This window comes from Aulonocara stuartgranti (assembly GCF_965226115.1).
Source record: "Aulonocara stuartgranti genome assembly, chromosome: 5".
Taxonomy (NCBI): Eukaryota; Metazoa; Chordata; class Actinopteri; order Cichliformes; family Cichlidae; genus Aulonocara; species Aulonocara stuartgranti.
Genome location: NC_138943.1, coordinates 41201328 through 41216867, shown reverse-complemented (window position 1 = coordinate 41216867; position 15540 = coordinate 41201328). Strand labels below are relative to the sequence as shown.

Here is a 15540-nt window from a genome sequence, read left to right as displayed (position 1 = left end):
ATGCACTTGCAACAACTTTAATATGGAATGTACTGGACTTCCCAGCTAGGCGCCCTCCTGTGGATGACAGGTGCAATTGATTGTCAAAAGCAGATATCTAACAGCTTCTGACACTTTGTACCGCATTGAGCCAGCAGAGGGAGCCCCCCTGGTTCAATCCCAGTTGCACAGCAGTTGTGACCAGCTTCTGTCTGTGTGCTTTGGTGTGTGTGAGTGTGTGTGTGTGTGTGTGTGTTGACAGAGAGAGAGAGAGAGAGACAGAGAGAGAGAGAGAGAGAGAGAGAGAGAGAGGGAGAGATACAAAGGAATGTAATTCAAATTTTGCACTTCAGACCTTACTGTGTGTGTGTGTGTGTGTGTGTGTGTGTGTGTGTGTGTGTCTGTCTTTTACACAAAAAATGCACTTGCAACAACTTTAATATGGAATGTACTGGACTTCCCAGCTAGGCGCCCTCCTGTGGACGACAGGTGCAATCCCAGTTGCACAGCACTTGACCAGCTTCTGTGTGTGTGTGTGTGTGTGTGTGTGTGTGTGTGTGTGACAGACAGACAGACAGACAGACAGACAGACAGAGAGGGAGATTCAAAGCATCAGGACCAGGAGATGACACAGTGCTCCAAAGGCCTGGTTCTGCTGCCTCCTCCTCCACCCACCTGCTGCAGACGCTTCTGTGAAGGGAAACTGCTACATGTTATGTCACCGATCCCTGCCATGCTGCGTGTCGAACGACCCGGCAGGGCCTGCTGAGTACAGTGGTGGTGGACCCAGGCCCTCTGCACCTTCCTTTCTCCGACTGGGACCGTTTTGTCCCATCCTTTTTGGTCCGATTCGCCATATCTCCAGAACCGAAGAAGCCATCGGCGTGGCCTCTTCGCCACAGCGTCCGGCACCCACCAAAACCCCCACCTAGACACCAACATCAGCCCTCTACACCTCTTACTTTTTCAGTTATTCCACTTTTGTCCCATCCTCTCCTGGCTTTTTCCCCATAACCTATCATTTAAGCCTCATCATACCTGCCGTGGGCCACTGGAGGGAGACAAATCACCATGCACTAAAATTCAAATTTTGCACTGCAAACCTCACAGTGTCTGTGTCTGTGTGTGTGTGTGTGTGTGTGTGTGTGTGTGCGCGCTTTGGTGTGTGTGTGTGTGTGTGTGTGTGTGCGCGCTTTGGTGTGTGTGCTTTGGTGTGTGTGTGTGTGTGTGTGTGTGACAGAGAGAGAGAGAGAGAGAGTGACACTTGCTGTGTATTTAAGAAACAAACGCTCAAAGAAACCAAACAGAATGACACAGGCAGAAAGACACTGTTTTATTTTGGTAACCAATGATGCATTTCTTATCCCCTTGTACAGGGCCTTTTATGACAGGAACAGGAACCACAGAGCGTCAGCCGCACACATCGAAGCTGCACAGGGCACACGCGGCACCACGCAGAATAAATGACGTTCCTGGGCCAAGGCCGAAGCCCAGCCACCCGCTGCCTCCTCGCCGCCTCCTCCTGGGACCTTCAAGGACCACCCACCAGCCACTGGTACACATTCCAATCTTACACAATGGCCCCAGCATCACAGGGCATCTCCTGACATTAAAATCTATCCTGATTTCTGTTGTTTTTCCCTCATCTCTGAGCCGCTGAGTGTGAGTGTGTGTGTGTGTGTGTGTGTGTGTGTGTGTGTGTGTGTGTGTGTGTGTGTGTGTGTGTCTCTCTCTCTTTTACACAAAAAACACATGTCAGTTGTTAAGGAAAATGTTATAAAACACTTCTTCAGTAAAGACTCAGAGAAGAGAAACACACAGAACTTCTTGCTAGCAAGGGCAGCCTCCACTCTAAGAGACTCCAGTGAGAGAACTGCCCCGGTCTTTATTTTATACTCCATTGAGCGTGTGTGTGTGCGTGTGTGTGTGTGTGTGTGTGTTGACAGAGAGAGAGAGAGAGAGAGAGAGAGAGAGGGAGAGATACAAAGGAATGTAATTCAAATTTTGCACTTCAGACCTTACAGTGTGTGTGTGTGTGTGTGTGTGTGTGTGTGTGTGTGTGTGTGTGTGTGTGTGTGTGTGTGTGTGTTGACAGAGAGAGAGAGAGAGACAGAGAGACAGAGAGAGAGAGAGAGAGAGAGGGAGAGATACAAAGGAATGTAATTCAAATTTTGCACTTCAGACCTTACAGTGTGTGTGTGTGTGTGTGTGTGTGTGTGTGTGTGTGTGTGTCTGTCTTTTACACAAAAAATGCACTTGCAACAACTTTAATATGGAATGTACTGGACTTCCCAGCTAGGCGCCCTCCTGTGGATGACAGGTGCAATTGATTGTCAAAAGCAGATATCTAACAGCTTCTGACACTTTGTACCGCATTGAGCCAGCAGAGGGAGCCCCCCTGGTTCAATCCCAGTTGCACAGCAGTTGTGACCAGCTTCTGTCTGTGTGCTTTGGTGTGTGTGAGTGTGTGTGTGTGTGTGTGTGTTGACAGAGAGAGAGAGAGAGAGACAGAGAGAGAGAGAGAGAGAGAGAGAGAGAGAGGGAGAGATACAAAGGAATGTAATTCAAATTTTGCACTTCAGACCTTACTGTGTGTGTGTGTGTGTGTGTGTGTGTGTGTGTGTGTGTGTGTCTGTCTTTTACACAAAAAATGCACTTGCAACAACTTTAATATGGAATGTACTGGACTTCCCAGCTAGGCGCCCTCCTGTGGACGACAGGTGCAATCCCAGTTGCACAGCACTTGACCAGCTTCTGTGTGTGTGTGTGTGTGTGTGTGACAGACAGACAGACAGACAGACAGAGAGGGAGATTCAAAGCATCAGGACCAGGAGATGACACAGTGCTCCAAAGGCCTGGTTCTGCTGCCTCCTCCTCCACCCACCTGCTGCAGACGCTTCTGTGAAGGGAAACTGCTACATGTTATGTCACCGATCCCTGCCATGCTGCGTGTCGAACGACCCGGCAGGGCCTGCTGAGTACAGTGGTGGTGGAATCGGCCCGATCGGACACTCCTATCTGCCACTTTGACCTTTTTATTCCGTCAAATTTGGACCCATTTACACCAAGTCCAGAACCGTTGGTGCTATCGACATGGGGTCTTCACCAGGGTGTCCGGAGCACCCCGAAACCCCCCCGTAGACACCACTTTCATCCCTCTACGACACTTACTTTCCCAGTTATTCCATTTTATTCCGTCAAGCTCTGGCTATTACCCCCTAACCTAACCAACCCTCATCATACCTGCATTTGTCCACTGGAGGGAGACAAAAACACCAAGCTCTGAGATTCAAATTTTGAACTGCAGACCTCACAGTGTCTGTGTGTGTGTGTGTGTGTGTGTGTGTGTGTGTGTGTGTGTGTGTGACAGAGAGAGAGAGAGAGTGACACTTGCTGTGTATTTAAGAAACAAACGCTCAAAGAAACCAAACAGAATGACACAGGCAGAAAGACACTGTTTTATTTTGGTAACCAATGATGCATTTCTTCTCCCCTTGTACAGTACACCCTGAAGCCGTGTGTGGACCAGGAGATCAGCAGAACAGGAACCACAGAGCGTCAGCGGCAGACATCCAAGCTGCACAGGGCACACGCAGCACCAGGCAGAATTAATGACGTCCCTGATCCACAGCTCAAGCCCAGCCACCCGCTGCCTCCTCGCCGCCTCCTCCCGGGACCTTCAAGGACCACCCACCAGCCACTGGTACACATTCCAATCTTACACAATGGCCCCAGCATCACAGGGCATCTCCTGACATTAAAATCTATCCTGATTTCTGTTGTTTTTCCCTCATCTCTGAGCCGCTGAGTGTGAGTGTGTGTGTGTGTGTGTGTGTGTGTGTGTGTGTGTGTGTGTGTGTGTGTGTGTGTGTGTGTGTGTGTCTCTCTCTCTTTTACACAAAAAACACATGTCAGTTGTTAAGGAAAATGTTATAAAACACTTCTTCAGTAAAGACTCAGAGAAGAGAAACACACAGAACTTCTTGCTAGCAAGGGCAGCCTCCACTCTAAGAGACTCCAGTGAGAGAACTGCCCCGGTCTTTATTTTATACTCCATTGAGTGTGTGTGTGTGTGTGTGTGTGTGTGTGTGTGTGTGTGTGTTGACAGAGAGAGAGAGAGAGAGAGAGAGAGACAGAGAGAGAGAGAGAGAGAGAGAGAGGGAGAGATACAAAGGAATGTAATTCAAATTTTGCACTTCAGACCTTACAGTGTGTGTGTGTGTGTGTGTGTGTGTGTGTGTGTGTGTGTCTGTCTTTTACACAAAAAATGCACTTGCAACAACTTTAATATGGAATGTACTGGACTTCCCAGCTAGGCGCCCTCCTGTGGATGACAGGTGCAATTGATTGTCAAAAGCAGATATCTAACAGCTTCTGACACTTTGTACCGCATTGAGCCAGCAGAGGGAGCCCCCCTGGTTCAATCCCAGTTGCACAGCAGTTGTGACCAGCTTCTGTCTGTGTGCTTTGGTGTGTGTGAGTGTGTGTGTGTGTGTGTGTGTGTGTTGACAGAGAGAGAGAGAGAGAGACAGAGAGAGAGAGAGAGAGAGAGAGAGAGAGAGGGAGAGATACAAAGGAATGTAATTCAAATTTTGCACTTCAGACCTTACTGTGTGTGTGTGTGTGTGTGTGTGTGTGTGTGTGTGTGTGTGTGTGTCTGTCTTTTACACAAAAAATGCACTTGCAACAACTTTAATATGGAATGTACTGGACTTCCCAGCTAGGCGCCCTCCTGTGGACGACAGGTGCAATCCCAGTTGCACAGCACTTGACCAGCTTCTGTGTGTGTGTGTGTGTGTGTGTGTGTGTGTGTGACAGACAGACAGACAGACAGACAGACAGACAGAGAGGGAGATTCAAAGCATCAGGACCAGGAGATGACACAGTGCTCCAAAGGCCTGGTTCTGCTGCCTCCTCCTCCACCCACCTGCTGCAGACGCTTCTGTGAAGGGAAACTGCTACATGTTATGTCACCGATCCCTGCCATGCTGCGTGTCGAACGACCCGGCAGGGCCTGCTGAGTACAGTGGTGGTGGACCCAGGCCCTCTGCACCTTCCTTTCTCCGACTGGGACCGTTTTGTCCCATCCTTTTTGGTCCGATTCGCCATATCTCCAGAACCGAAGAAGCCATCGGCGTGGCCTCTTCGCCACAGCGTCCGGCACCCACCAAAACCCCCACCTAGACACCAACATCAGCCCTCTACACCTCTTACTTTTTCAGTTATTCCACTTTTGTCCCATCCTCTCCTGGCTTTTTCCCCATAACCTATCATTTAAGCCTCATCATACCTGCCGTGGGCCACTGGAGGGAGACAAATCACCATGCACTAAAATTCAAATTTTGCACTGCAAACCTCACAGTGTCTGTGTCTGTGTGTGTGTGTGTGTGTGTGTGTGTGTGTGCGCGCTTTGGTGTGTGTGTGTGTGTGTGTGTGTGTGTGCGCGCTTTGGTGTGTGTGCTTTGGTGTGTGTGTGTGTGTGTGTGTGTGTGACAGAGAGAGAGAGAGAGAGAGTGACACTTGCTGTGTATTTAAGAAACAAACGCTCAAAGAAACCAAACAGAATGACACAGGCAGAAAGACACTGTTTTATTTTGGTAACCAATGATGCATTTCTTATCCCCTTGTACAGGGCCTTTTATGACAGGAACAGGAACCACAGAGCGTCAGCCGCACACATCGAAGCTGCACAGGGCACACGCGGCACCACGCAGAATAAATGACGTTCCTGGGCCAAGGCCGAAGCCCAGCCACCCGCTGCCTCCTCGCCGCCTCCTCCTGGGACCTTCAAGGACCACCCACCAGCCACTGGTACACATTCCAATCTTACACAATGGCCCCAGCATCACAGGGCATCTCCTGACATTAAAATCTATCCTGATTTCTGTTGTTTTTCCCTCATCTCTGAGCCGCTGAGTGTGAGTGTGTGTGTGTGTGTGTGTGTGTGTGTGTGTGTGTGTGTGTGTGTGTGTGTGTGTGTGTGTGTCTCTCTCTCTTTTACACAAAAAACACATGTCAGTTGTTAAGGAAAATGTTATAAAACACTTCTTCAGTAAAGACTCAGAGAAGAGAAACACACAGAACTTCTTGCTAGCAAGGGCAGCCTCCACTCTAAGAGACTCCAGTGAGAGAACTGCCCCGGTCTTTATTTTATACTCCATTGAGCGTGTGTGTGTGCGTGTGTGTGTGTGTGTGTGTGTTGACAGAGAGAGAGAGAGAGAGACAGAGAGAGAGAGAGAGAGGGAGAGATACAAAGGAATGTAATTCAAATTTTGCACTTCAGACCTTACAGTGTGTGTGTGTGTGTGTGTGTGTGTGTGTGTGTGTGTCTGTCTTTTACACAAAAAATGCACTTGCAACAACTTTAATATGGAATGTACTGGACTTCCCAGCTAGGCGCCCTCCTGTGGATGACAGGTGCAATTGATTGTCAAAAGCAGATATCTAACAGCTTCTGACACTTTGTACCGCATTGAGCCAGCAGAGGGAGCCCCCCTGGTTCAATCCCAGTTGCACAGCAGTTGTGACCAGCTTCTGTCTGTGTGCTTTGGTGTGTGTGAGTGTGTGTGTGTGTGTGTGTGTTGACAGAGAGAGAGAGAGAGAGACAGAGAGAGAGAGAGAGAGAGAGAGAGAGAGAGAGGGAGAGATACAAAGGAATGTAATTCAAATTTTGCACTTCAGACCTTACTGTGTGTGTGTGTGTGTGTGTGTGTGTGTGTGTGTGTGTGTGTGTGTGTGTGTGTGTGTGTGTGTGTCTGTCTTTTACACAAAAAATGCACTTGCAACAACTTTAATATGGAATGTACTGGACTTCCCAGCTAGGCGCCCTCCTGTGGACGACAGGTGCAATCCCAGTTGCACAGCACTTGACCAGCTTCTGTGTGTGTGTGTGTGTGTGTGTGACAGACAGACAGACAGACAGACAGAGAGGGAGATTCAAAGCATCAGGACCAGGAGATGACACAGTGCTCCAAAGGCCTGGTTCTGCTGCCTCCTCCTCCACCCACCTGCTGCAGACGCTTCTGTGAAGGGAAACTGCTACATGTTATGTCACCGATCCCTGCCATGCTGCGTGTCGAACGACCCGGCAGGGCCTGCTGAGTACAGTGGTGGTGGAATCGGCCCGATCGGACACTCCTATCTGCCACTTTGACCTTTTTATTCCGTCAAATTTGGACCCATTTACACCAAGTCCAGAACCGTTGGTGCTATCGACATGGGGTCTTCACCAGGGTGTCCGGAGCACCCCGAAACCCCCCCGTAGACACCACTTTCATCCCTCTACGACACTTACTTTCCCAGTTATTCCATTTTATTCCGTCAAGCTCTGGCTATTACCCCCTAACCTAACCAACCCTCATCATACCTGCATTTGTCCACTGGAGGGAGACAAAAACACCAAGCTCTGAGATTCAAATTTTGAACTGCAGACCTCACAGTGTCTGTGTGTGTGTGTGTGTGTGTGTGTGTGTGTGTGTGTGTGTGTGTGTGTGACAGAGAGAGAGAGAGAGTGACACTTGCTGTGTATTTAAGAAACAAACGCTCAAAGAAACCAAACAGAATGACACAGGCAGAAAGACACTGTTTTATTTTGGTAACCAATGATGCATTTCTTCTTCCCTTGTACAGTGCACCCTGAAGCCGTGTGTGGACCAGGAGATCAGCAGAACAGGAACCACAGAGCGTCAGCGGCAGACATCCAAGCTGCACAGGGCACACGCAGCACCAGGCAGAATTAATGACGTCCCTGATCCACAGCTCAAGCCCAGCCACCCGCTGCCTCCTCGCCGCCTCCTCCCGGGACCTTCAAGGACCACCCACCAGCCACTGGTACACATTCCAATCTTACACAATGGCCCCAGCATCACAGGGCATCTCCTGACATTAAAATCTATCCTGATTTCTGTTGTTTTTCCCTCATCTCTGAGCCGCTGAGTGTGAGTGTGTGTGTGTGTGTGTGTGTGTGTGTGTGTGTGTGTGTGTCTCTCTCTCTTTTACACAAAAAACACATGTCAGTTGTTAAGGAAAATGTTATAAAACACTTCTTCAGTAAAGACTCAGAGAAGAGAAACACACAGAACTTCTTGCTAGCAAGGGCAGCCTCCACTCTAAGAGACTCCAGTGAGAGAACTGCCCCGGTCTTTATTTTATACTCCATTGAGTGTGTGTGTGTGTGTGTGTGTGTGTGTGTGTGTGTGTGTGTGTGTTGACAGAGAGAGAGAGAGAGAGACAGAGAGAGAGAGAGAGAGGGAGAGATACAAAGGAATGTAATTCAAATTTTGCACTTCAGACCTTACAGTGTGTGTGTGTGTGTGTGTGTGTGTGTGTGTGTGTGTCTGTCTTTTACACAAAAAATGCACTTGCAACAACTTTAATATGGAATGTACTGGACTTCCCAGCTAGGCGCCCTCCTGTGGATGACAGGTGCAATTGATTGTCAAAAGCAGATATCTAACAGCTTCTGACACTTTGTACCGCATTGAGCCAGCAGAGGGAGCCCCCCTGGTTCAATCCCAGTTGCACAGCAGTTGTGACCAGCTTCTGTCTGTGTGCTTTGGTGTGTGTGAGTGTGTGTGTGTGTGTGTGTGTGTTGACAGAGAGAGAGAGAGAGAGACAGAGAGAGAGAGAGAGAGAGAGAGAGAGAGAGGGAGAGATACAAAGGAATGTAATTCAAATTTTGCACTTCAGACCTTACTGTGTGTGTGTGTGTGTGTGTGTGTGTGTGTGTGTGTGTGTGTCTGTCTTTTACACAAAAAATGCACTTGCAACAACTTTAATATGGAATGTACTGGACTTCCCAGCTAGGCGCCCTCCTGTGGACGACAGGTGCAATCCCAGTTGCACAGCACTTGACCAGCTTCTGTGTGTGTGTGTGTGTGTGTGACAGACAGACAGACAGACAGACAGAGAGGGAGATTCAAAGCATCAGGACCAGGAGATGACACAGTGCTCCAAAGGCCTGGTTCTGCTGCCTCCTCCTCCACCCACCTGCTGCAGACGCTTCTGTGAAGGGAAACTGCTACATGTTATGTCACCGATCCCTGCCATGCTGCGTGTCGAACGACCCGGCAGGGCCTGCTGAGTACAGTGGTGGTGGAATCGGCCCGATCGGACACTCCTATCTGCCACTTTGACCTTTTTATTCCGTCAAATTTGGACCCATTTACACCAAGTCCAGAACCGTTGGTGCTATCGACATGGGGTCTTCACCAGGGTGTCCGGAGCACCCCGAAACCCCCCCGTAGACACCACTTTCATCCCTCTACGACACTTACTTTCCCAGTTATTCCATTTTATTCCGTCAAGCTCTGGCTATTACCCCCTAACCTAACCAACCCTCATCATACCTGCATTTGTCCACTGGAGGGAGACAAAAACACCATGCACTAAAATTCAAATTTTGCACTGCAAACCTCACAGTGTCTGTGTCTGTGTGTGTGTGTGTGTGTGTGTGTGTGTGCGCGCTTTGGTGTGTGTGTGTGTGTGTGTGCGCGCTTTGGTGTGTGTGCTTTGGTGTGTGTGTGTGTGTGTGTGTGTGACAGAGAGAGAGAGAGAGAGTGACACTTGCTGTGTATTTAAGAAACAAACGCTCAAAGAAACCAAACAGAATGACACAGGCAGAAAGACACTGTTTTATTTTGGTAACCAATGATGCATTTCTTATCCCCTTGTACAGGGCCTTTTATGACAGGAACAGGAACCACAGAGCGTCAGCCGCACACATCGAAGCTGCACAGGGCACACGCGGCACCACGCAGAATAAATGACGTTCCTGGGCCAAGGCCGAAGCCCAGCCACCCGCTGCCTCCTCGCCGCCTCCTCCTGGGACCTTCAAGGACCACCCACCAGCCACTGGTACACATTCCAATCTTACACAATGGCCCCAGCATCACAGGGCATCTCCTGACATTAAAATCTATCCTGATTTCTGTTGTTTTTCCCTCATCTCTGAGCCGCTGAGTGTGAGTGTGTGTGTGTGTGTGTGTGTGTGTGTGTGTGTGTGTGTGTGTGTGTGTGTGTGTGTGTCTCTCTCTCTTTTACACAAAAAACACATGTCAGTTGTTAAGGAAAATGTTATAAAACACTTCTTCAGTAAAGACTCAGAGAAGAGAAACACACAGAACTTCTTGCTAGCAAGGGCAGCCTCCACTCTAAGAGACTCCAGTGAGAGAACTGCCCCGGTCTTTATTTTATACTCCATTGAGCGTGTGTGTGTGCGTGTGTGTGTGTGTGTGTGTGTTGACAGAGAGAGAGAGAGAGAGAGAGAGAGAGAGGGAGAGATACAAAGGAATGTAATTCAAATTTTGCACTTCAGACCTTACAGTGTGTGTGTGTGTGTGTGTGTGTGTGTGTGTGTGTGTGTGTGTGTGTGTGTGTGTGTGTGTTGACAGAGAGAGAGAGAGAGACAGAGAGACAGAGAGAGAGAGAGAGAGAGAGGGAGAGATACAAAGGAATGTAATTCAAATTTTGCACTTCAGACCTTACAGTGTGTGTGTGTGTGTGTGTGTGTGTGTGTGTGTGTGTGTCTGTCTTTTACACAAAAAATGCACTTGCAACAACTTTAATATGGAATGTACTGGACTTCCCAGCTAGGCGCCCTCCTGTGGATGACAGGTGCAATTGATTGTCAAAAGCAGATATCTAACAGCTTCTGACACTTTGTACCGCATTGAGCCAGCAGAGGGAGCCCCCCTGGTTCAATCCCAGTTGCACAGCAGTTGTGACCAGCTTCTGTCTGTGTGCTTTGGTGTGTGTGAGTGTGTGTGTGTGTGTGTGTGTTGACAGAGAGAGAGAGAGAGAGACAGAGAGAGAGAGAGAGAGAGAGAGAGAGAGAGGGAGAGATACAAAGGAATGTAATTCAAATTTTGCACTTCAGACCTTACTGTGTGTGTGTGTGTGTGTGTGTGTGTGTGTGTGTGTGTGTGTGTGTGTCTGTCTTTTACACAAAAAATGCACTTGCAACAACTTTAATATGGAATGTACTGGACTTCCCAGCTAGGCGCCCTCCTGTGGACGACAGGTGCAATCCCAGTTGCACAGCACTTGACCAGCTTCTGTGTGTGTGTGTGTGTGTGTGTGACAGACAGACAGACAGACAGACAGAGAGGGAGATTCAAAGCATCAGGACCAGGAGATGACACAGTGCTCCAAAGGCCTGGTTCTGCTGCCTCCTCCTCCACCCACCTGCTGCAGACGCTTCTGTGAAGGGAAACTGCTACATGTTATGTCACCGATCCCTGCCATGCTGCGTGTCGAACGACCCGGCAGGGCCTGCTGAGTACAGTGGTGGTGGAATCGGCCCGATCGGACACTCCTATCTGCCACTTTGACCTTTTTATTCCGTCAAATTTGGACCCATTTACACCAAGTCCAGAACCGTTGGTGCTATCGACATGGGGTCTTCACCAGGGTGTCCGGAGCACCCCGAAACCCCCCCGTAGACACCACTTTCATCCCTCTACGACACTTACTTTCCCAGTTATTCCATTTTATTCCGTCAAGCTCTGGCTATTACCCCCTAACCTAACCAACCCTCATCATACCTGCATTTGTCCACTGGAGGGAGACAAAAACACCAAGCTCTGAGATTCAAATTTTGAACTGCAGACCTCACAGTGTCTGTGTGTGTGTGTGTGTGTGTGTGTGTGTGTGTGTGTGTGTGTGTGTGTGACAGAGAGAGAGAGAGAGTGACACTTGCTGTGTATTTAAGAAACAAACGCTCAAAGAAACCAAACAGAATGACACAGGCAGAAAGACACTGTTTTATTTTGGTAACCAATGATGCATTTCTTCTCCCCTTGTACAGTACACCCTGAAGCCGTGTGTGGACCAGGAGATCAGCAGAACAGGAACCACAGAGCGTCAGCGGCAGACATCCAAGCTGCACAGGGCACACGCAGCACCAGGCAGAATTAATGACGTCCCTGATCCACAGCTCAAGCCCAGCCACCCGCTGCCTCCTCGCCGCCTCCTCCCGGGACCTTCAAGGACCACCCACCAGCCACTGGTACACATTCCAATCTTACACAATGGCCCCAGCATCACAGGGCATCTCCTGACATTAAAATCTATCCTGATTTCTGTTGTTTTTCCCTCATCTCTGAGCCGCTGAGTGTGAGTGTGTGTGTGTGTGTGTGTGTGTGTGTGTGTGTGTGTGTGTCTCTCTCTTTTACACAAAAAACACATGTCAGTTGTTAAGGAAAATGTTATAAAACACTTCTTCAGTAAAGACTCAGAGAAGAGAAACACACAGAACTTCTTGCTAGCAAGGGCAGCCTCCACTCTAAGAGACTCCAGTGAGAGAACTGCCCCGGTCTTTATTTTATACTCCATTGAGTGTGTGTGTGTGTGTGTGTGTGTGTGTGTGTGTGTGTGTGTGTGTTGACAGAGAGAGAGAGAGAGAGAGAGAGAGACAGAGAGAGAGAGAGAGAGAGAGAGAGGGAGAGATACAAAGGAATGTAATTCAAATTTTGCACTTCAGACCTTACAGTGTGTGTGTGTGTGTGTGTGTGTGTGTGTGTGTGTGTCTGTCTTTTACACAAAAAATGCACTTGCAACAACTTTAATATGGAATGTACTGGACTTCCCAGCTAGGCGCCCTCCTGTGGATGACAGGTGCAATTGATTGTCAAAAGCAGATATCTAACAGCTTCTGACACTTTGTACCGCATTGAGCCAGCAGAGGGAGCCCCCCTGGTTCAATCCCAGTTGCACAGCAGTTGTGACCAGCTTCTGTCTGTGTGCTTTGGTGTGTGTGAGTGTGTGTGTGTGTGTGTGTGTGTGTGTTGACAGAGAGAGAGAGAGAGAGACAGAGAGAGAGAGAGAGAGAGAGAGAGAGAGAGGGAGAGATACAAAGGAATGTAATTCAAATTTTGCACTTCAGACCTTACTGTGTGTGTGTGTGTGTGTGTGTGTGTGTGTGTGTGTGTGTGTGTGTGTGTGTGTGTCTGTCTTTTACACAAAAAATGCACTTGCAACAACTTTAATATGGAATGTACTGGACTTCCCAGCTAGGCGCCCTCCTGTGGACGACAGGTGCAATCCCAGTTGCACAGCACTTGACCAGCTTCTGTGTGTGTGTGTGTGTGTGTGTGACAGACAGACAGACAGACAGACAGAGAGGGAGATTCAAAGCATCAGGACCAGGAGATGACACAGTGCTCCAAAGGCCTGGTTCTGCTGCCTCCTCCTCCACCCACCTGCTGCAGACGCTTCTGTGAAGGGAAACTGCTACATGTTATGTCACCGATCCCTGCCATGCTGCGTGTCGAACGACCCGGCAGGGCCTGCTGAGTACAGTGGTGGTGGAATCGGCCCGATCGGACACTCCTATCTGCCACTTTGACCTTTTTATTCCGTCAAATTTGGACCCATTTACACCAAGTCCAGAACCGTTGGTGCTATCGACATGGGGTCTTCACCAGGGTGTCCGGAGCACCCCGAAACCCCCCCGTAGACACCACTTTCATCCCTCTACGACACTTACTTTCCCAGTTATTCCATTTTATTCCGTCAAGCTCTGGCTATTACCCCCTAACCTAACCAACCCTCATCATACCTGCATTTGTCCACTGGAGGGAGACAAAAACACCAAGCTCTGAGATTCAAATTTTGAACTGCAGACCTCACAGTGTCTGTGTGTGTGTGTGTGTGTGTGTGTGTGTGTGTGTGTGTGTGTGTGTGTGACAGAGAGAGAGAGAGAGTGACACTTGCTGTGTATTTAAGAAACAAACGCTCAAAGAAACCAAACAGAATGACACAGGCAGAAAGACACTGTTTTATTTTGGTAACCAATGATGCATTTCTTCTTCCCTTGTACAGTGCACCCTGAAGCCGTGTGTGGACCAGGAGATCAGCAGAACAGGAACCACAGAGCGTCAGCGGCAGACATCCAAGCTGCACAGGGCACACGCAGCACCAGGCAGAATTAATGACGTCCCTGATCCACAGCTCAAGCCCAGCCACCCGCTGCCTCCTCGCCGCCTCCTCCCGGGACCTTCAAGGACCACCCACCAGCCACTGGTACACATTCCAATCTTACACAATGGCCCCAGCATCACAGGGCATCTCCTGACATTAAAATCTATCCTGATTTCTGTTGTTTTTCCCTCATCTCTGAGCCGCTGAGTGTGAGTGTGTGTGTGTGTGTGTGTGTGTGTGTGTGTGTGTGTGTGTCTCTCTCTTTTACACAAAAAACACATGTCAGTTGTTAAGGAAAATGTTATAAAACACTTCTTCAGTAAAGACTCAGAGAAGAGAAACACACAGAACTTCTTGCTAGCAAGGGCAGCCTCCACTCTAAGAGACTCCAGTGAGAGAACTGCCCCGGTCTTTATTTTATACTCCATTGAGTGTGTGTGTGTGTGTGTGTGTGTGTGTGTGTGTGTGTGTGTGTGTTGACAGAGAGAGAGAGAGAGAGACAGAGAGAGAGAGAGAGAGGGAGAGATACAAAGGAATGTAATTCAAATTTTGCACTTCAGACCTTACAGTGTGTGTGTGTGTGTGTGTGTGTGTGTGTGTGTGTGTCTGTCTTTTACACAAAAAATGCACTTGCAACAACTTTAATATGGAATGTACTGGACTTCCCAGCTAGGCGCCCTCCTGTGGATGACAGGTGCAATTGATTGTCAAAAGCAGATATCTAACAGCTTCTGACACTTTGTACCGCATTGAGCCAGCAGAGGGAGCCCCCCTGGTTCAATCCCAGTTGCACAGCAGTTGTGACCAGCTTCTGTCTGTGTGCTTTGGTGTGTGTGAGTGTGTGTGTGTGTGTGTGTGTGTTGACAGAGAGAGAGAGAGAGAGACAGAGAGAGAGAGAGAGAGAGAGAGAGAGAGAGGGAGAGATACAAAGGAATGTAATTCAAATTTTGCACTTCAGACCTTACTGTGTGTGTGTGTGTGTGTGTGTGTGTGTGTGTGTGTGTGTGTCTGTCTTTTACACAAAAAATGCACTTGCAACAACTTTAATATGGAATGTACTGGACTTCCCAGCTAGGCGCCCTCCTGTGGACGACAGGTGCAATCCCAGTTGCACAGCACTTGACCAGCTTCTGTGTGTGTGTGTGTGTGTGTGACAGACAGACAGACAGACAGACAGAGAGGGAGATTCAAAGCATCAGGACCAGGAGATGACACAGTGCTCCAAAGGCCTGGTTCTGCTGCCTCCTCCTCCACCCACCTGCTGCAGACGCTTCTGTGAAGGGAAACTGCTACATGTTATGTCACCGATCCCTGCCATGCTGCGTGTCGAACGACCCGGCAGGGCCTGCTGAGTACAGTGGTGGTGGAATCGGCCCGATCGGACACTCCTATCTGCCACTTTGACCTTTTTATTCCGTCAAATTTGGACCCATTTACACCAAGTCCAGAACCGTTGGTGCTATCGACATGGGGTCTTCACCAGGGTGTCCGGAGCACCCCGAAACCCCCCCGTAGACACCACTTTCATCCCTCTACGACACTTACTTTCCCAGTTATTCCATTTTATTCCGTCAAGCTCTGGCTATTACCCCCTAACCTAACCCTAACCCTAACCCTAACCCTACCCTAACCCCTAACCCT

The 15540-nt window shown here is 49.0% G+C and overlaps 1 protein-coding gene across 2 annotated transcripts in view; it reads left to right on the top strand.

Annotated features, from left to right (window-relative positions):
* LOC309706898 (uncharacterized protein) overlaps positions 1-14488 on the top strand; it is a 39158-nt gene extending 24670 nt beyond the window's left edge. For both annotated transcript variants that reach the window (XM_082533890.1, XM_082533891.1), the window contains 4 exons: positions 3482-3682; positions 7609-7809; positions 11786-11986; positions 13801-14488. In XM_082533890.1, the coding sequence (XP_082390016.1) occupies positions 3482-3682; positions 7609-7809; positions 11786-11986; positions 13801-14106 (909 nt within the window). In that variant the 3' untranslated portion in view covers positions 14107-14488. The remainder of the gene's footprint in view (positions 1-3481; positions 3683-7608; positions 7810-11785; positions 11987-13800) is intronic.
* The last annotated feature ends 1052 nt before the right edge of the window (positions 14489-15540 follow it).